General features: G+C 43.7%; 1 protein-coding gene across 7 annotated transcripts in view; it reads right to left on the reverse strand.

Annotated features, from left to right (window-relative positions):
- pleca (plectin a) overlaps window positions 1–21,374 on the reverse strand; it is an 82,153-nt gene that overhangs the window by 12,184 nt on the left and 48,595 nt on the right. For all 7 annotated transcript variants that reach the window (XM_084031761.1, XM_084031765.1, XM_084031766.1 and 4 more), the window contains 29 exons: window positions 19,789–19,850; window positions 16,957–17,046; window positions 15,013–15,090; window positions 14,804–14,896; window positions 12,060–12,226; window positions 10,136–10,251; window positions 9,933–10,039; window positions 9,348–9,467; window positions 9,150–9,245; window positions 8,718–8,845; window positions 8,029–8,122; window positions 7,789–7,943; window positions 7,223–7,565; window positions 6,904–6,981; window positions 6,523–6,684; window positions 6,328–6,432; window positions 6,130–6,225; window positions 5,917–6,042; window positions 5,634–5,786; window positions 5,289–5,443; window positions 5,060–5,186; window positions 4,631–4,814; window positions 3,302–3,459; window positions 2,949–3,127; window positions 2,720–2,858; window positions 2,272–2,628; window positions 2,063–2,146; window positions 1,869–1,973; window positions 1,448–1,546 (listed from right to left, as the gene is read on the reverse strand). In XM_084031761.1, coding sequence (XP_083887887.1) covers window positions 1,448–1,546; window positions 1,869–1,973; window positions 2,063–2,146; window positions 2,272–2,628; window positions 2,720–2,858; window positions 2,949–3,127; window positions 3,302–3,459; window positions 4,631–4,814; window positions 5,060–5,186; window positions 5,289–5,443; window positions 5,634–5,786; window positions 5,917–6,042; window positions 6,130–6,225; window positions 6,328–6,432; window positions 6,523–6,684; window positions 6,904–6,981; window positions 7,223–7,565; window positions 7,789–7,943; window positions 8,029–8,122; window positions 8,718–8,845; window positions 9,150–9,245; window positions 9,348–9,467; window positions 9,933–10,039; window positions 10,136–10,251; window positions 12,060–12,226; window positions 14,804–14,896; window positions 15,013–15,090; window positions 16,957–17,046; window positions 19,789–19,850 — 3,956 coding nt within the window. The remainder of the gene's footprint in view (window positions 1–1,447; window positions 1,547–1,868; window positions 1,974–2,062; window positions 2,147–2,271; window positions 2,629–2,719; window positions 2,859–2,948; window positions 3,128–3,301; window positions 3,460–4,630; window positions 4,815–5,059; window positions 5,187–5,288; window positions 5,444–5,633; window positions 5,787–5,916; window positions 6,043–6,129; window positions 6,226–6,327; window positions 6,433–6,522; window positions 6,685–6,903; window positions 6,982–7,222; window positions 7,566–7,788; window positions 7,944–8,028; window positions 8,123–8,717; window positions 8,846–9,149; window positions 9,246–9,347; window positions 9,468–9,932; window positions 10,040–10,135; window positions 10,252–12,059; window positions 12,227–14,803; window positions 14,897–15,012; window positions 15,091–16,956; window positions 17,047–19,788; window positions 19,851–21,374) is intronic.

The following is a 21,374-nucleotide window of genomic DNA, read 5'->3' on the forward strand; positions in this document are numbered from 1 at the left end:
ATTATGTATGTTGCAGTAATGATGGCAATCTAAATGTGATGTTGCTGGTATAAAATCTTCAAAAAGAGTTGTGGCTCTCCTCAATCTTTGCATTCTTAAAATCAGTTTTTCATCAAATGTATAGAGTCATTAAGAAGAAAGGGAAAATAATTAGCAGCATGCAAAAAGTAGGAAGTGGGAAAGATACACAGTCAGAATTCAACCAGAACACTCCCACTATGAAGACCAGCATAGTGATGCAGCAAACACAGTGATTTGATGTCACACACAACACAAAGTGACCTCACATTAAAACGGAAGTGACAAGACATGAATCCAAGATCAAGGTCAAACACCGAGAGATGACTTCTACGCTTTATTAACATGGGCGCCCTGACGCCTAAAAAGGAAGGTCCAACCCTTTAGAAACCTGTCATAAAGATGTCTAGTTAAGGGAAGCTATGTCTGGTATATTTGCATCAGCCTCCTTTATTTGTTTGCAAGTGTAAATTGGTATTATAGCTGAAACAAGTTGTCAATTCATCGTTTAGATATGAAAACATTTTTGAAATGAGTGGCTCTATACTGGTGTTTATCATTGTAAAGATAATATCATAGGGTATTTGACTTTTGGTCAAACAAAACAACACATTTAAAGACATTACATTACTTTTGGATCTGCAAAGTTACGATCAGCATTTTTATTTTTTAACTATAGAAAAAATGTGTTGCAGCGCTAAAGAGTATTGAGAAAATCCCAATAAACACTAAGAAAATGGAAAAGGCATATAATAATAATTTCCATTAAAGGTCGACATTTACACTAGCAAAGCAAACCGTGCTCACAGGAACCTGATGCCAACATGAATGAATCCAGTTATGAAAGGCCTCCAAAAGATCCTGAACCTTCCCTTCACTACAGACGAATGACATGAACTGAGAGGGTTTGTTTCAAATACCTGGTGCTTTGGGGGTTAATTCATCTCTTAAGCGTGTGATTAATATTCATCATGACAAAGCACTGGCAAGCAGGTCAAAAGGATCAAACACAATAGAAGTTAGGAAGAGGGGGGAAAGTAAAAGAATAAGGTAGGTATCCAAATAGAAGGCTTCAAATCACAAGTGTGGGTGATTTCAAGAGCAAGAGGCAAACAGTAGATGGAGCAGTTGGAAAAGGTGAGTGTATGTGACCGACTTGGCTGCAGGCTTCAGCCCTGACCTCAGACTATGTGACATGACTTGACTAAATACACAGGAATGAAAGACAAATACTGATGTGCTGAAACACCCGTTTGCTTCACCGGTGCAGACTGAGTAATCGGCTTTTGAGAGCCAACATTTCAGTAGGAATTGATGACAAATTATTTCCCATACATCAAATCAGTTAGAAGGTAAGCGTGCCATTGTTTGTGTTAGACTTCAGGTTTCATTCTGTAAACCTGCTGCTCCGTGGGTTTGTGTCGATTACCTCCTCGTCCTCCAGGCGGCGCTGTGTCTCCACGATGAACTTGATGTACTGGGTGGTGAGAGTCATCAGCTCACTGTAGCGGGTTCTCAGAGTAACATACTGAAAGAAATGCAGGTTTATTTGACTTTTAAAACATACATTTGCTATCAATTCTCTCACTTTTTATGAATCTTATGGCTTTTGAAGCGAGCAAAGATAACGGCTTCAAAAAAGGTGAAACGACTGTTAACATACTGTACATTTAACTGATTTTTCAGGTCCACAGCAGTACATTTCTACAGATAAGTACCTCATACAATCCCACTTTAAAACATCCAATCTATCCCTTTAAGGGCATTTTTATCACTGTAATGATTAAACCTCTAGCACACATCATTCTCGACTTAAGTACGTCTTTGCTCCTCCTATCTGATCAACTTACCTCTTGAATGATATCATCAGACGCACACTCCATTTTGGGTTTCTTTAAAGGGGACGCTATGGGATCCTGGAGGGCTTTGTAAGTCAAAATCTGCAGCTCGTAATCCTAAAAGAAGAAGAAAACCTTCAAATCAAACCAGAAAAACCCCAACCCAAACTTACCTGACACCTAAAGCTGAACATATCAGGACATACCTTGACTGAATCGATGTAAGCCTTCGCATTTTTCTGGCAATTTTCAATCTTTTCTTTGTTTTTCTCAATCTCTTCAAGAAGTTTCTGTAAGTATAAATGAAAACATTAAAAAAACACACAAATCACTATTCGGAATGTGTTTTTTCCCCCTGTAAAGTTCACTCTTCCCAGAGACAATGATTGCCCACCAGCTCTGTCTTTGACCGTACCTTCTCCTCTGCCAGTTGCTCCGTGAGAGCCTTGCTGCCACCGATGGGCACAGCCTGGATCTTCTCCTGCCTCTGCCTCGCTTCTCCGAGCCAGCGGATGAGCCACTCGTAGCTTCCAGTGTAGGAGTTCATGTGGCGCCCGAGGAGGTCCAGCTCCCGCTTCCTCAGGTCGATCTGAGCGAACACAGCCTGCCAGCGATCCAGGAGGCTGTTGACCAGCTGGCGGTAATGCTCCAGGTCGGCGTCGCGCTCGCTGTGGATCCTCGTCATCTTGTCGTTGGTGGCTGTTGCCGTCTTCAGCTCGTCCTGGAGGCGGTCGAACACCGTCTGGTCGGCCTCCGCTTCAGCAAGCATCGACTGTCGGACGAGAAAAACAAAATCAGAATATGAAACTTAATGTACCTTGACTGTAGAAATGAGTGGATATGTTACATAAAAGAGGACATACCTTCAGCTGACTCCGCTGCTCCTCCACCTCCTTCTGTTCGGCCGGCACTTTGCTAACGTCACGCAGGCGTGTCTCGTAACCCTTCAGTGTGTCTTCTGCGTCTTTGGTGTTTCTGATCACGAGATCGATGGTTTTCAGCCTGAAACGAAAGAGGTAAACGCTTCATTAAAAAGCACATTACCAGCTGGGAAGTCATCCAGGAAGTGCCGAGAGAAACACGGATCCTCACTTGTCCAGGTAGATGGAGGAGAGGCCGTAGACGTGGTCCATTTTCCTCAGCGTGACGTCCAGTTCGGAGCGCAGCATCGGGCCAGAGCTGGTCTGCTCAGGAGAGGCCAGAACCTCCTCCGTCTTCTCAGTGATGGAGTTCAAGTCTTTCTTTAAGCCCTCCAACTCAGACTGGACTTTCTGTCATTGAATAAGGACGGGTTAGTGAAGTCAATGACATGCATATATTACCATTATTTGGCAGCAAAATCAAATAGTTAAAGGGAAATCGAACGTGACACCTACTGAGCTATAACACCGTTTAATTTCCTTCCTGACTTTGTGTTCATGTTTTAACCCTCACTCTTTCGTTACCATTTGCTCTGCAGTCTTCAGGGCGCAGGCTTTGAGTGGCTCCCGGTCCACAGGCAGGCGGAGGCGTGTTACCGTCCGGTTCTCACAACCCTCCAGCCTCAGACGAAGGTCCTTGATCTTCGTCAGGTAAGTCTTACACACAGACTCATCTTGCTCTCCTGGTTGGATTGAAGAAAAGGTATCAATATTATTAGTTTGCAGGGAACAAAGATGAATGAATTAGTTGGTTGTTGGATTGTTCCAAGTCTGATTCTGTGTGTAAGGTTTATGGTAGAATAGTTACAGGATCTTATACTCATTGGAAAATGTGTTGTGAATGTATTCATGTCACATTGTGCACAATCAAATGACTTCTTCATGCTTGATTGGTTTCCACGTTGATTATTCATCACAGTGGTTAATGTGTCAGTTAATTGGTTTAATCATTCAGTGGTTCAGAGATTGGAGATCAGCTGCCCATGCAGAGAGACGGGAGTGGAACGCCGGGTGGAGTTAGGAGGGATGGTAGTATCAGTGAGGGTCATGAAGCTGATTGAGTTAATGAGTGAAACAACACAACAGCCCTCCACACACACACACACACACACACACACACACACACACACACAGTCCTGTTCAGCCAATCAAAAGCTCCTACTGGCACTGTAACTGAAGCACCTTACCTGCTCTGGGAGGCACATAGCCTGTAATGTGAATCCAACAGTCAACTCACATACAAATGACAATGATTCAATGAGGAAATGTTTTTCTACTAAACACAAAGTGAACGGCCCGATCCCAATGTCCACACTCACAGACTCCCACTGTCAAACCCACCTCACACACACACACTTTAAGCCCTCTAGGCACACTTTCCATGAGTCTTCATTACTGCAAACTTCGCCTAAGGGAATTACCCATAATCATAGCCTCGGGATGTTGAAGAGGAATGCAAGCATCGGCTATATTACACTCCTGGTTTATTCAACCATTTCATTTAATTGTTTTTTAAATTTGTTACTTCTCATAAGGCCTGGAAGGCATAACATAAAAACCAAAATGCTGTGTTTAATGTTTGAAACATTTTGATCCGAGCAGGATCAAAACGTTGTCAATCAATGAATCATGGAGTGGAGCAGTGTGCAGGTGTGTGAGTGATGGCGTATTGATAACCTAGCACCTCCGTGATGTGCGCATAATTCATCTCACTCAACAATTCACCAGGTGACATCAGTAAAGTCCCTGAGGGTTCAGGGTTTAAAGCCTTCGGGGGGACATTGGGATTAATCAACAGCAGACCAGGGTGATAAAAGAAGCCACAGAGGCTCAGGAAATACAAACAGTACACACCTTGCTCTGCAGAGCTGACCATTGTGTTGTAGTGCGTGTTGGCTCTGTTATAGTTGGACTCCACTTGCATTCGGTCCTCGGCCGCAAACATCTGGGAGTCCTGGCTGTCTCGCAGGAAGTCCTGGTAGTGCAGCTCCAGGTTCCTCAGAGCCAGACGGTACTCCTCCACCCTCAGGGTCTTAAACTACAAGGAAGGAGGCAGAAGAAGGGGATATGAAGCGCTGTGCATTTATTCAGATAAAGTGGGCCTCTTGTGGTTGTGATGAGTATTACAACAACAAACACTTGATTATTTTTTACAGTGTAAGGTTACATTTTCGGTCGTGAGATCACCTTCCTTGATCATTTAAATTTACATTCAGCACTGGCTGGACATCCACATTAAAGACGGCAATATTCCCAATGTACGTTTTGTCAGCGTGTTGTTACCATGGTGACATTCCAGGTCTTGATGATGTGGATGTCTCTCATCAGGTACTGCCAGGACAGCAAGCTCTTCATGTCCACGAACATGGTCTGCCACATCCCCTGCAGCCTCTGGAGGTTTCCGTCCAGTCTGAAGAGGGTAAAAAGGAGAGAAGCACTTAATGACAAACAACGTGCATGTGAATTTAGACTTAAAGTCGTCTCTGACACCCAGGGGCGACTGGTAGCTCACCCGGCAACGCTGTTCACTGCGTCCTTATTGGTGGGGGGAACCAGGAAGCAGATAGACGGAACAGCCGCCTCACTGCCTTTATCATTCAGCACCCTCCACTTGTAAGGCTGAGAGTTATTCAGCAGAGCACACTCGTCTCCTCTGTGAACTGTGATCTGGAGGAAGACAACCATGTGTGAACTTTAGTGGGCTTAACTAAAGAACATGATTTCACTTCATTGAAAGTGAACTGGAAGTTGCACGCAGCTTTTAAAATCCTTGATATTCCATTAAGAATTTGGTTTTATTTTATATTTAAGTATTAATCGGTTCAGAATAATAAATCTATGCCGTTAAAATGCCTACCTCCATCTGCTTGAAGTCGCAGACGGCCTGGACGGGCTGTTTGCCCTTTATTGCCGTAGCAGGGTTACGTGGTTTTAGCTGGATGATGGTCTTGGCCCTTCGCTTCAGGCCCTCCAGGTGTGTCTTGAACTCAGTCAGTTGCTCCTTCTCATCCTGTCAAGGAACAAAAGTTATGATTAACGTGAGTTCATTTCCCAGAACACACAACAGGATTTACTCTTCCACAGTATAAAAACAACATCTCCGTATGTTTGGTAAACAACATGATGGTGAATAAACCCACAGCTGCGTCCTGCAGGAGATCCTCCAGCCGTGTGACCGTGACTGAGCGGTCGCAGGTGTACTTCCTCTTCATTGTGTCTTGCAGCTTTTTGAGCTTGTCCTCCGACTCCTTCACGTCAGAGAAAAACTGGACGAGGAAGAAGAAGAAGTCAAGTTGTAGTGTTGGACAGGGTGAAGTGTCCCTTTAAGTGGGTTTTGTGATGTTAGTACAAACCTGGTAGTAGGCGGTGTTTTCTTTCAGGTGGGTCTCGACGCAGCAGCACAGCTGGAGGAGCCAACTCCACTGAGTCTGCAGGGCTCCAGTGAACGCCTGAGCAGGGAGGGAAGTGGGGAAGAAAAGGGGTTTTAATGAGGAGGGAAAACACTCAAATGTTTCAACTAAAATGTCTAAAACTCGATTATGTGTTAGTACCTCTATCGTGGTCCTGGCAGGGTGTCCGTCCCTCAGCAGTTTGTCTCCCGTGGATTGGACAATGGTCACCTTTTTCTCCCTGAGCTCCAAATCTCTCATCAAACCCTGCTCAGACACAACGACGGTCACAATCACATCACGGGCACCATCACCACAAAGCATCATGGGTTACCCTCATCAACACCGTCACCCTACCGAGTAGTTGTCTTTCTTGACTGTCATGTTGGTGTTTCGTTCGCTCCAGTCGTAGTTGACCTCCTCCTCCTCTTTGTCGTTCAGCCACATCAGCTCTTTGGTGGCTGCGATGACGAAGGCGTGAAGCTCGTCCAGGTAGCGCAGACGGGCCTTGGAGGCGTTCTGCAAGGGAGCAGACGAGAAAAACATGATGCCTTTTAAGGGACTGAAACACTGGAGGGGAACAGAGGGTGAAAAGGTGACATTCTCACGCTGGTTTGACTTTAATAAACCTTAAATGAGGTAATTCACTCCCTACTTGGTGCGGTAGTTGAAAAATAAATCTATGAAGGTTCTCTGCAGGTTTTGAAAATGTATTTCATAGTAGATTTGGTAGTTTACCAGGAGCTTGGCGTACTGCAGCTCCAGCTTTCCCAGATAGTCACGATATGCAGCTTTACTGGCAGGTGAGATCTGACTCTGGAACAGGAAGAAGCAACAGGAAACACGTCAGTCAAGAAACAATCCATGGAAATACATCAAACAACACTGTTATGTCTGTTCTAAAGAGATCATTTTGTTCTAATATTAATATGTTCTTGATTTAATTTGAGGTTTATTTAACTCTGTTAATGTGTTAAGATCTAAATCCTCTCCAAACCTAAACCTAATTTTCCTTTAAAGATAAAATATCTCAGCTGATCTGATGCCCGTGCTTCACCTCGTCTGCCTTTGCCCTCTCGATCTTGGAGCGGAACTCCTCCACAGACTGGTGCAGGCCCCGGTGGCTGCCCAGCTGGGACTCGACGGTGGGCAGGTCGGAGCCCCACTCCCCGTCGTCCACCCGCCGCTGGTTCTCGTCCACCCAGCCCAGCAGGTCTTGGATGTACCGCATGGTGACTTCATCCAGCTCAGGCCGCACCCTCATGGGGGCCTGCTGCAGGGTGGTGACCTGGGCCGTGGTGATCTGGGTCATGGGGATCTGTGAGATGGTCACACCCGACTTGAGGCGCAGGTTGTACTCGCTGCGGAGGTTCACCAGCCTCTCGTGGAGACGATACACTCTGGAGGAAGAAAGAAGGATTAGTCAACGAGAAATCATAAAGATTCACTGAATCCAGAAGCTAGTCGATATGATGACCTTTCATTCCTTAAGCACTCTATTGATTCAAAATAATAATAAAAAAGATTAGCAGATCAAATGATGATGAACATATTAATGAGCTGCAGCCCGAATGTCAAAGGCCGGTCATTTTTCTATAACTTTTAAACGTGTGATTCTTGCACCTGCGATACATCTGTTCAGCCTGAAGGTGGCGTCCATCTTTAAGCAGCTGAACGTCGTTGAAGAGGAAGCGGATCATTCCCTCTGCTTTCTCCAGATCCGCTTCCATCTCCGCCGTGTGCTGAGCAGGTTTCCCTGCGTTCAGCATCCTCACGTCCTGCAGCACAGAGACAGAAGAGTTACAGCGCTGCATGTGGTTCTGATCCGGTTCTGAACGGCATCCGTCCGCTCCACCATCTCACCGTCTGCAGCAGAGTCTCCACCTGGTTGAGCTGCTCCTCACACACACCCGACTCCATCTGGACCTTACTGACGATCCTTTGAAGTCGTTCCAGCCTGCAGAGGGAGAACAGGGAGGTCAAAGGTCAAACAGCACTTTAGACAAGGTACACAACCTGCCAGTCTAATCTTTTTTTTTTTTTTTTTTTAGCTTTGTGATAAACATCATTAAGAAATAAAAAAAAATGGACTCACTCCATCTTCCGGTGGAATAAATACTTATAGTCGTATCCTTGATGCATGAAAGCCATGTTAGATCTCTCCTCGTTCCACTTAGACGATGCTTTTCAAAACTCTCCACAGGACTTTCCCAAATCGTAAAAAAAACAAACCCAAAGCTACGCCCTGACGACCATGTGATTAAACAAGATCACGGCGACGATCAGATGAGCATATTATTTCTGAGATCGTTGCTGTGACGATGGCACAGCTGTCATGTGTTTGCCCTAATACAACTTTTACTTCCCACGCCAGATTGTTGCCAAAGTGGACTTTACTGTTAGGAAATGAGTCATCCCCATGGTAACACAGTAACCCGTTGATGAGTCACAATGACTCATCTTCATTTCTTAATATTTTGTGGTTGTTGTTTTTTTAGAATGTGCAGACTGCTTTGTCAACAGAGCATGCGGTGAGGTTTAGAACTACTGACCTCTCAAATTCCATCCTGAGGAGACGCTCTCGCTCCAGTATGGCGACGTGCAGGCGACCCCATTCCTTCTCCACGTCAAAGGGATGGTAACCTGGTGGCACTTTGACGTGACCCGCCTGAACTGCACCCTGCAGAACGAGAGGCAGATTAGAGCTGCAACATTATTTTCATGTCTCTATTAATCGTCTATAAAATGTCAGAAAAAATATTATTATCATGCTATTATGTCTTCTTTATCATCATTATTATAATGATATTATATCCTCTGCTGCTGTTATCAGTAGTTATAATTTCTGCTATAAACTCTGCTATCACTGCTCTGATTACATGTATAATTTCTCTCATATGTTGTAATTATTTTGTTGTACATTGTGAACACATAACTTTGTGAATTGATGACTTTTTTAGTCTAACCTTAGTGACGAAACTCACCTCGAAAGACTTGTAGATGTGTTTGGAGCGGTTCTTGTCTGCCTCTTTTGCAGGAAGCTCGGTTTCCTTAAACTTCAGAAACTGACGCCAAAGTACCTGCAGTTCAGAAAAGGGGATCGGTAAAATATCATCAGCTTCATGGTCATTCGTTACTCTGCCGTAATGTCAGTCAGAACTCTTTTCTTGAGGACCACTGACCTCGATCTCCTCATAGCTGGTGGGGAACTTCCTCTCCTCAAAGACGAGGATGTGGTGTCTGATCCACTGCAGCAGCATGGTGACCAGCTCGTAATACTCCTGCCAACGGAGCTCCAGCTCCTGAAGCACAGATACAGACTGAGGTTACAGTTAAATGAAGACCTGATATTTGATTACACAGAGGTTAATGGGGGAGAGAGAGAGAGAGAGGTGTGACGTACAACAAAGCTGGAGTCTGAAACCACTTGAAGGCCAACTCAATAACACTGATCAGACTCTTCCTTTCTACAAATTTGCTTTGGAAAGAGATTATAAATTGAATGCTATAACGTCTTTAATAAAGGCTTATAGGTTTACATTAGTTTTCTTCTGACTTCAATCCTGCTTTATGGTTTCATGGGTGAGTCATTTGTACTTGATGATCTTGGAGCCTTGTTTTACTTGTTAAGAGCATCTGCTACGTGACAACCACTGCATAAGAATATATATTGCAAAAGTTCCACCCCGTTTCTTGTCTCTGCTGTGAAATATCTTTCTAGTGATGTGGAGGAAAGATGATCTGATGATGAGGAAGAGGGGACTCACATTGGCCATGACACCGTCCTGGACGTCTGGGACTCTGGGCATGGCGTCGTACAGAGAGGACACGTACGTGATGATGGATTTCTCATCTGGATGGGGAACGTCCACGTCTGTAGAGAGAGAGGGAGGGGAAAAAGTGTGAAGCTGAAGACGAGCAACGCACACAAGCTCAAATATTCCCCGTAAAGCTGTCAGGCTTCTCTTACCCTCAGGATCCAGCAGCCTGGTGACGCCCAGGTCTCTCTCCGCCACGCTGAAGGCCTGCTCCAGATTCTCCTGGCTGCTCTGCCGGTACACTTGAGTCATGTCGATCAGAGTGGGCCTGCAGACGGCAAGCAGAGAGCGGTGAGTGGTACGTTAGTGTTAGACTTAATCAGGTAAATCGTGTTGAAAATGTCAGCAAGAAACACTCTTTTTTTTGGTTTTATTACCAGACAGCCATTATTCCATATTAACGGCTCTCAGGTAAAATAGGTTACATATTTCATACTTTATGCTGCTGAAGGCATTTTCTTTCTGAGTAATGTATTTGTCCTGATACCAGAAAGGACAAGCAAAAACAAAAAGCTCAAACTCCCTCCATTTTAAACACAGAGACATTGCCTTTGAGTGAACTTTGCAGGGAAGATAATTGCAGTGTAATAACATGTAGACACAAGCTCAGATCTTAAAGGATAAAAGTGCATCTCATGCCTCCATATATCCAGTAAATTCTGCACATTTAACGAGTATTCATACACTTGCGCGACTCTCTGGACGTGGTATTCTTTGTGTGGCCGGGGCGGCTCCTGCTCCACATAGCAGGCCCGTCTATAGGACAGTCTGTCCCGGCTCAGGTGGATGATGTGAGGCTCCGATCCCGACTCGTGCTCCTCGCTCTGGGAGGCTCGGCTGAGGCGAGCCCCGGTGCTGCTGGAGCCTCGGCCCGAGTCGTAAGACTTCTCGGTGGGGATGTCCTCGCACAGCATGACCACCCGGTCCTCAAGGTCACTGACCGAGCCCGCTGCGCTGCTGGAGGCGCTGTTCAGACGCCTCTTTGAGCGGAACTTCCTCTTCAGCTTCAACATCGTCGCTAAGGTCAAGTTCACGGGTCAAAATGTTTAAAAAACAACTTGAAAAACTGATTTAATTGCAGCTTTAATTCCTGATTTGATCCAATTCTCGTCTCAGCATGAGTTATTGGTCAGACTTCTGTTTCAGTCGATGCTGCTGTTAAATCTCTGCACGTCCTGATCGTTCCTCCACGAAGTCCAAGTCTGCAGCGGAGCGGTGAGTCTACCTGTGTTGCTAAGACCTGCCGAGCCTCCAAACCCCCCAGGGCAACCTTTTCTCAAGTGAGAGTGATACACCCACTCAAAGAAAACGCTCTCGCTTTTTCACACTGAACTCAGGTTGGACGTGTTATTTTTGTGCGGTGTGGTAAACCATCCCGCAGGGCTTGTTTGTCTGCGAAGACTGGAAAGTGGCACTCCACCCAAAATAAAGTGCATGGTTTGAGTATAAAACGGCCGCCTCCTGCAGGCTTACAAGGTGGCTGTTAAAGGTTTCTAGTTTCTTCAGTGAAGAGCTGTGGTCAGCTAGAATTCATGGGAGTTACATCGGACTCCATGGCAAAAGTCTTCACAGCAGGAAAAAGTACTGAATCATCTCTAAAAGCTTAAAAGCTATTTCTGCAGAGCCGGAATCAGAGAGATTAAATGAATGAAACGATATAAATGAATGAGCTGTGGTATTTATACTGGTGTTTGATTTACAATAACCAACGTCCTGACAAGTCAGGTGTGCTGCTGTAAATCTCAAATATGAACTTTGCATTCCTGCCTCTGAACCAAAAGCAACATGAATTATGGAAAAGGGTCAATGAGAATATTATTGAACTATTTGTAAAATTCATGTCCTACGGTGTTCCCAAGTCCAGGCAAGCTTTTCTGACACAAAAATATTTCGGCATAGTATGAATAATGCTTCGATCCAACGACGTCCTTTCTTAGATAATCCCACATTTTTGTCTTTCTTCCCCTTTTTCAAGACACCTTTAGTTGAAGTCCATTGGTTTTAATAGTATAGGGTTAAACACCTGGTGGTCTCGGGGCCGTTCTAACCCCCGTCTACGGAGAATCCGTGTCTCACCTGTGTTTGTGTATGACGGCGTTGAAGAGCTTGCCATCCCTCCAGCTGGTGGTGAAGTTGTCGCAGCGCAGGCCCTGGTATCCCTCCACCATCCTCTGAGACCAGAGCAGCAGCTTCTCTTTGGCCGTCATGTCGTCCGACTGGCCGTTCACCTGGATGTCGGAAATCTGGAGGAGACGATAGAAGTAGAAGTTCAGCTGCTTTTTGGTGACGGTTGGTGACAAGCTCTGCTTTTTGAGTTTGATGAACAAACTGTCACCTATGTAAGTAAAAACCGTGATGTTTTTCCTTTTCTAAATCCTCCATGAATTTTTGTTTTTAAATGGTTTTCATGGTATTTCATCTTGGCGCAGGACTTTCCCTTTCTTTGATATTTCTGTATTAAATGTGAGGTTTTTTTTCAGTTTGCCCACTGATTTCTTCCAGACTTGATATGACTCACATTTCCAACCTCAAACAACCACCAGCGCTTTAATTTGGAGGGCAAATTAAACATTAAACTCACTGTTTTTGGAAATAAAACACAAAGGCGTTTGTTGTTGTGCGCCAGCAGAAACAGAAATCATAAGGGGGGAAAGTCACTGATCTTACAAAGTAGTGCTGTGTTCCAAAAAAAGGAAATCTCAATTAATGCTCCTGCTGCTGTAAATGAATGTTAGCAGAACGTCCAGAAGGCAAATTCCTCCTGTTTAAGAGCTGCGGGGCTCAACTATGAGTCACAAGCACACGCTACTGAAAAACCCATTTTTTTTTGTACGAAAATAAGACTAGAAAATAAACCGCAGGTTGAATCCATGCAGATGTCCTTTAATGTGAATCCCTGTTGATCCTGAGAGACTCGACGTGAATTTTCCAGTTTGATTTAACAGCCGGTCGACTCCCTGTGTTGGTATTATTGAGCTTGACCTTGTCTGTTTCATATCTATAATCAGATGTACTTCTGAAAAGCCTTGGATGTTTGTTTTGGCGTGCTTGACGTACCGGATGGGCTCGGCTGTCGACAAAACTATGCACAAGTTGTAAAAAGTTGCAACAATCACAGGAAACCTTGAAAGTGAATTCTGTATGTTTTTTGTTTTTTTTAACTTAACAATCTGACTCATCTTGATGCAGAAGTCTCCACAGACTCAGGGCTCAAATCAGTTCAGGCTGTATGTTAATACTTTCTGATTTTTACTCACATATAAGACCAGAAAACACCCCAAAGTGACGTAAATCTGCTGTGTATTTGCTGCATATTATGCATGAAGTGAAAGTTGCCCTTCCAGTCCTGATAAATTCCATAGTCTCTTACTGGAACAAGTGTGCTTTTATTACCACTATATACTATTTCAGTGTTTTTAAATATGCTGAGTGATGAGTCATAGCAGAACTAGCAATTTCACTTAAAGCCAGTGACTATTTTTTGCAGGAAAGGGTGGAGGAGGGAAAAAAGTAGCCAGTTCTTCCTTCTGCTATTTTCCCCTCAGAAGGGAAACCCCTGGACGTGGGCACAACGTGAGTCAGAAGCTGGAAACTGGACCTCCACCCACGCAGCCTCTTTTTAAAAGCGTCAGGAGAATAGCGGGCCCATTATTCGTAGGGGTCACCTGTGTATTAGTAAACCGTGATATGTACCTGGGGGAGCTGAGAGGAAACTCACCATTGTTTGTGGTGACTGGAAACTTCCAAAACAAAGAGGTTATGGATACATAATAGCTACCAGATGACTTAAATGCATCTATATATTACGTTAACAGGATTTATGCTGTTGAGAGATCATTTCTCTCGTTTCCACGGCCGTTTGAGTCTCGCCCACGTCTCCTTCCCACTTTCTCATGGGAATCACTGAGTCACACGGGACGGATCCCACATCCACATCCCAACATAACCATCATACCCATTATGGCATCAAAGATTCTCCATGTACGCCCACTGTATTTCCTCCCAAAAATCAAACAAAACATCTGCTAAATGAATATCCAAACATGCCTCTTCCTAATCAGGAACACATCTGCCCACTGACGAGTGGCTTTCCTCTAATGTGGGATTTGCTGCCATAGGTGGTAAAAGCTATTTCATACGGTTTATGTTTGAATGAAACCCATACCTTTAGATTCTACGGTGAGCTACAGAGGAGTGCAGGGAGGAAGGCATAGCGTTTATTTTTTCAGTGTTTAGTCTAGGTGCAGGAGGAGCGCTGATAGTTGTGTATGAGAGCCAAAGTGCTGCCAAATGTTCAATAAAGCCCATTTGGAAATGATCGGCTGTTGGACTCCACAATACTGGAACTGCTGTGTCAACATCTGGAGAAATTGAGGCCGATGATTGAAGCCCAAAGGGGGAACGACACCCTGATTTCTCTTCCTGTGGCTTGGAAAGCAAACTAATCACGATGTGATGAAAGTGAACGGTATAAAATGCATGTGAGCTTTTACAATGAATGTGCCGTTTAAAAGATAAACACCACATGTAGTTGAGGGAATGTGAGTCAGTTCAGTTTACATGCAAAATGCAAGTAGAGGTAGTTTGTGTGTCCAAAAACATCTTTAAAATCTCCTCTATAAAGTGTTTGTTCACTTATATTTTACATTTTTTACTATAGTTTACCAAAGTTGCCCGTGGGTAAAATTCCCGAGTCCCCAGCAAGAGGATTGTGTCTTTGACCCTCCGGTTTATTTAAAATAAATGAAAAAAAAAACGATGATTATGCACCTCCACAGTAAATTAAAGTTAATTGAACCCTTTAAAGTGTCCCACATTACCTGGAAGTGGAGGATGATGGTCCATATCAGCCCCAGGGTCAGCTTGGGGTTTCCATCTGCAATGTCATCATTCCTGATGTTGACCAGTTTGACCTGAATGAACATAACGGTCAGTTTTAAAGACTGATTTGAGCTCAGTTGATACAAAGAAACATAAAAATCCAACTGCTCATTGATGTAAAAGTACATGAAGTTTGTTATTTACAGACCTGCCGGTGTTTGAGAAAGTCCAAGGCGATCTGTACATTCTGCAGCTTGTGGAAACGCATGCGTCCTTTCTCCCGCGGCTGCAAGAGACGAGAGGACACCAGACATCAGGACGAGAGGAGGCGTCGGGGTTTGAGCGGTGAACAAAACAACAAGGCCTCGTGACTGAGGAGTTACAGGTGTTTCAGTGTCCGGCAACACCGTTTAGTGCAAAAACAAAGATCTCTTCTACTGTGTAAACAATCATTACAGCGATGAACATGGTCTTAACTTAAAGTTCAGATACAGCAAATTTGAAGTGCGATTCAAATTCTGCGTGAATGTGATCAAAGCGTTGGGTCAGACCTTTTCGACCAGATCTGACCCTAAATCGACCTGAAATGCATTTTTAACAAACCAGCCAGGATGTCTGCAGGTGGGAGCGTGATAATGAATGATTCCTGATCTCTGGGAGTCACAAACCTCCTTCTCTCTACGACCTACAACCAACTTTTACCTGCACTTTCATCCTGAAAACACCTTTTACGTCTTAAACTTGAATTCTTGCCCCGTCCAATGAAGCAGAATCTCATGATTTCTAAGCCTGCACGGGACAGCTGTCCCAGGAGTGATGGCCGTGGCATGCATTGGTGCTCCACATCTCAAGCTTGAGGTCGGAAAGAAGCTTGGTTGCAGAATTAGTCAACATATCGGCTTGCATGTGATGGAATTTTCCCCTTTGCTTTCAAGGCAGTGAAGTAACCCGATAGTAAACCTTTGACAACTCAATTTGACAACTTTAAAGAATCAAGCCATCAGTGGTTTGGATGTTTAACTTTAGAGCATAAAATAACTGTTGATTTCATACTTTCCATGCTCCCATCTGTGTCTATTCAAAGTTCAGTTTGATATTTGACGAGCAGAGACAAGAAACGCCTGTGACAAAATATATACAGAAGATTATTATTTCTATTTTTAGCAACATTTTAGCATCCTATCCTGGTGATGCAGGTGCACGAAGTTTGTTCAAATTCTCCTTGTTGGTGCGTTCAGGTATGATCCGCCAATCAAAACCCAGAGAAAGGTCATGTGAATACTGTTTTTTTGTTCTTCAAAATGTGCATGTTAACCTTAAATTGAAAGTCATAATTACTCAACTTCACATACAAAAATTCACTCCCATAAAACTTCCAAATAACCAATAATTGTACAAATGCCTCCACTAAAACCTCCACTTGCACTTCTAGTCTGCACACAGGACGCCTGACCCGACGAGCTCACTGATAGGAATGGAAGAGGACGATGTTGACACAGAAAGGGGGACAATACAGGGGAGTGTGGCTGTCATCATGCACAACCCAGCAGCCACCCGGCGGGTGACACATGCCACGGCCGACGCCCACAGTCCAGGCGCCACTCACCAACCGCACGTTCCTCACAACGTCACGTTCCCTCGGCTACCACAGCAAGAGCATCGCAAGAGAGGAAGGCAGAGGCACACGGGGGGGGGGGGAGAGGTCAGGGCAAAGATCGGCAGGAATTAGATAAAGGGAAAAAAAACAGGGGTCAAACAAGTCAGTGCAGAAAGGTTACGAGATGGAAGCAAGAATGAAAATTAGTGCCTTGAGGCTACGTCACCAGAAGGTGTGTTCCCAAAAAAAAACAAACAACAGATACGGTAAGTAAAGTAAATGAGTGCGCATAACCTCAGCATGTTCTGAAATGTCCAAAAAAAACCAGAAGATTCAGAGTCAACACATGCAAGAGTGGAGACAAGAAACCCAGCAGAAGGACGTCGGACTCAGATGAACATATAGATGTTACAACGGGCTGGACAGGAGGACATACAGCAAAGTAAGTCAGTAGGACAGGGGGGCGGGGACAATACGACAGAGCCGGACAGGACGGGGGGTTACAGTAGAAGTAGATGTCTAAATATCTGAAGGTCAAAGGTCACGGAAGCTCACCAGTGTGTCTCCAGAGAGCACCTCCAGCAGGGAGATGAGGTTGTGTCCATCTCTGAGGTCCTCATACAGGTCAGTGATGTGTCTCTGCGCCTGTGGAGAGAAGGGAGGAGCTTTATAGTGATGTCATGTCGTGATGTCATCATACATTGAGTCTCCCATCATGTCAGCATCAGTGGTGAACCACCGCAGTGGACCTGCCGACCACCTCAACACAGGGATGTTTACACTGACTCCTGTATGGTCACCTAAAAATAAATGAAGCAGCTTAAAGGGAGAGTTTGGACTTTTTGTTTCGGGGTTGTATGAGGAACTGATCCACAGTCAGGGTTTTACCTACAGTAGAAGACACGAGAACCAGCACAGGAGCAAAGCCATGTGCTGCTGTGGGCGGGGTAGTGTAGGTAAAACACTGACCAGGGATCAGTACCACATACAACCTAACTGCAAATATCTAAACTATCTGTTTAAAGGGAAGGACTGACACACAACAACAACAACAACAACAACAACTACCTTCTGCAGTGGCAACCGGGACAACATTTGGGGGTTCCTTCAAAAGAGTTTTTTGTTCTTTATTTTCATCTTTCTGATTGGTTAAAGTTATTCCACACAGTAGGTTTATAATGGCTGAGAACATGAGTGGCCAGATGATCAGATGTAAGCCAGATTATCTATGTTTTACTATGAGGTGAAAACCAAATTCAGTACTCTAAAATATTGGTTATAATTCCTAATCGTAGTATTGTAAGTACAATAGGTCAACGTTGAACTATAAAGGTAAGTAAAGCACAATATAATGAGTGTTTTTAAATGGATTTTGAGTAATAATGATAATAATAAGTATTATAATTTTATGTTTGCCATCATTTCAGTTCAGTTGATGTTTTAAAAATGATGTCTAACCAAAAGGAAGGGTATGAGAACTATGAAAGTAAGACCCACGATGCAGAAAACGAACCTTCCTAAATCACACACTATTTGTAATTTGAGCTCCAGAACATGTAAAGACGCGTTGCACTGCAGAGAAGGCTCTGAGAGGAGTTAGAAAAAGAGTCTGGGTGTTAAAATGAAGGGGAAGAAGGTCAGAGGTTAGCAGCTAAGGAGCTCAGGTACGGTCTGGGGTCGAGAGGGTCAAAATGCTAACGGAGACATGCAGGCAGGAATGAATGAACGTCCACCCTGCTCACTGACAGCACCTACCTCGGCCTTCCAGTGCTGATGGAGAAGGGTGGGAGGACAGGATGAAGGATGGAAAGAAGAAACAGTTTGATGAGAGAAGATATAAAACTGCAGGCGCTCGTGTGGGAAAAGAAGAAATAAAAAAAGACAAACATGCTGATTTGATTCGACAAACAAAGACAGTTAGTCCTATTATTAGATTGGTTGCATTTTAAAACTTTTTCAGGATTGTTTTTATGAACGTACGTCTGGTTCCAGTCTGCTCTGGATTTGAGTAAGATTCACAAAACTGAAATAAACCACAGAATAAAGTCTGGGTTTCATTCTCAGTAATATGAAGAGATGTAAGACAGACGGCTGATAATGGAAATGAAGTGTTTCTGGTCTCATAGTTTAATCCCATGACTGTTGTGAGTCCAAAACGCCTGGAGGACAGCCAGATCGTTGACCCGCTCAGGTTCTTTCTGACCCGATCTTCCAGACAAAGAAACAGAGTCCCGTATCTCAGGACGCACACGGAGGGCAGCGGACATTCCTCACAGTTAAACACACTGCAGCTCCCGTGTGAAAACAAGCCTCCGTCAACCTGAATGTGCAGCGTTAATTGGTCGAGCTCTTCAGGTAGAGAGATCACAGTTGTGCTTCAGTTGAACAGTTGCTAAAACATTCTGTGGAAATGTGGTTAGTAACCGTCAACAAACAGCAGCAGTTTGGATCTCAGTGAAACGGCTCCCTGACTTTCTCTCCAAATCTTTTGGGTGCCAAAAAGATTATTCATGAATTGGGATCAAATGTTTTCCTAGTTTTTTAATTAATCAGCCAAATCAGTTGCTGAGAAGAAGAACTTGTTTATATTTGTGACTAAATTATGCATTTATTTGACTTGAAAGAAACTTAAAAATGTTTAATTGTAGGGTTGCAAATAATAACTGTTTTTGTTGATTGACATTTTAATGCATTCATTATTATTTTAGTCTATAAAACGGCACATAATTGTAAAAAGAAATGTCCATTGGCTAACAGTTTCAGCACAAATGAATTGATACAATAAGTGCTACTGTAGTTGCAGCCTTTTGTTCTGCCTACTTAGATCAGGGGTGAGTATTACACATAGGAAATGCTTCCTTTTTCAGGGTCATGGGCCAGAACGCTTGACAAGGAGAGGCTTATTGAAAACTGGCCCCCCACATGCAGAGTAGCAGTTCAGTCCTGGAGGTCCCTGTTCTCCTGCAGAGCCCTGAGAAGCCGGCCCGACAGTCTGGAGCCCAGATGTTAAAACCTGAACGATGCCACTGGGCCCGTGACTCACTCCCTCACATGCATTCAGTTAAAACAAAGGAGGAACAGTCTTTAAGACGAGTTTCCCTTTTCTTTCGTGGGGAATCAAAAATGTGTTGGTCTGTTGTTGCTTTCGGGGAAACATATTTGTGTAATTGAAGCTGTTGTTAACAGGTGGGACATGAAAGTGACTGCTGGGTCATTTAAGGGCAGTGGAAGCCCTTCTTTACCACAAAAATGCATTGTTAAAATGTAGTTACAGGCTGAAGAGAACATTTTAGGAACTTTTTTTTCTTTCAAAAACGACATCATTTAATGTACTTTTGCATAAACAAAAGAATTGCATGAGTGAGTGTTGCTGAAGTGGGATCTTACCTTCATCAGGTGCTTGTTGATCCATTTCGTGAAGGTCTTTTTCTGAACTCGGTCACGTTCATCTGTGGAATACAAATAATACAGATCACACAGAAGCTCAGGTTGTTGAATGTTTTTACACTGTTGACCACAAACTGTTTATACTTAAAATGAATGTTGAGCATTTCTCCAAAACATTCCCATTAATGTCAGTATGGTATGAAAATCATCTTTCAGAGCCATCAAATTAAATCAATATATCACTGGGAATATTTTGTCATCTTTTATTATTTTTGGTCAAATTAAACTGCGGTTGCATGTTAGTTTCGTTTTTCGTGCTATGGATGAGTTGATATAGGATTTCATTGCAGATTGCAATAAAATAACGCTATAGTTGATCGTGGTGAATTATAATTTTCTTCCATTATTACTTGAATTGATTACTTATCAAGTGAGTTAGAGATCTCTGCAAATCTAGGACTCCTTCAAAGGAAGCGACGCCTACTTCTTTCCCAAAGAATAATCATATGTCTTCCAGTTGGGAACAGTTAGCTGAAGGATAACATTTTAGTACTCAGATTGATTTATGTGAATGTTTTTTAGAGACCTGGGTCGTTCCAATTAAGCAGAAATGGGAGCAAAATTATATTAAAAAAAAAAAGTCCCATCCTTCATCTCATGATTTACTGTGTGACCCCTCAGAAGGGTCAACGAGTTGGGAACCATTGCTTTAGAAGATGTTTGGCAGCAAATATCATTTTAATCTAACGAGCTAAAAACATCCAAAACCACAGTTATGGTCCCAGAACGGATGAGACCCTTCAAGGACTATTTGTTCTCCTCAAAGAGAGAAACCAGAACATCGACTGTGACGTCAACAGACTGCACAAGATGCTTCAGGTGATACATGAAGTGACAGTGCTGCCCTCCCTCCTTTGGGTCTTTAAAATCTCTCCATCAACACAAAGGGAATCAAACATCAGCCCGTCTACGGGAACATGTTCCACCTTGCCAGCCTGGTGCTGTTTTGGTTTGGATTTCACAGTTGGATTATTCCAAACAGGGCCCTGACAAACCAGCAGGTATGTGTGATGCAACGCTTTCTCCTTTCAACCATGAGGCAACAAACAGAAACATTTTCTCTTCTTCACCGTAAAACTTCAATAACGATGAGGCTGGTTTTCAAACAAAGTGCAAAAAATGCAAGTCGGTCTGAACTTTGATCTTTTAAATCTGAAGAGACAATGAAACCCATTCTGAATGATTGCGTGATTGAATTATCCTGATAGGTGGAAGTGATCAGATAAAGAGGGAACAGAGAAACCCCAAAAAGAGGACATCCTGCGCTGCCAACGCCCATGTCAGTGTGGCTTTAATGACTCACAAACTGTGACTAACAGAGAAGTCAAATAAACCTCAAAAGCAGAGAAATTCAGTTAGTAAGAACTTCTCCAGAACAGAAGTTGTTTCTTCATACCAGACAGACACTTAAAATTCCAGATCTCAAAGCAGAGAAGTAAGCAAACATTACTGATCCCCCTGAACAATAATGTGTTTGCTTGGCTGACATCTGTAGCCCGGAGCGGCACACTGAGCTGTGGACGCTT

This window comes from Eutrigla gurnardus, assembly GCF_963514095.1.
Source record: "Eutrigla gurnardus genome assembly, chromosome: 17".
Classification (NCBI taxonomy): Eukaryota; Metazoa; Chordata; class Actinopteri; order Perciformes; family Triglidae; genus Eutrigla; species Eutrigla gurnardus.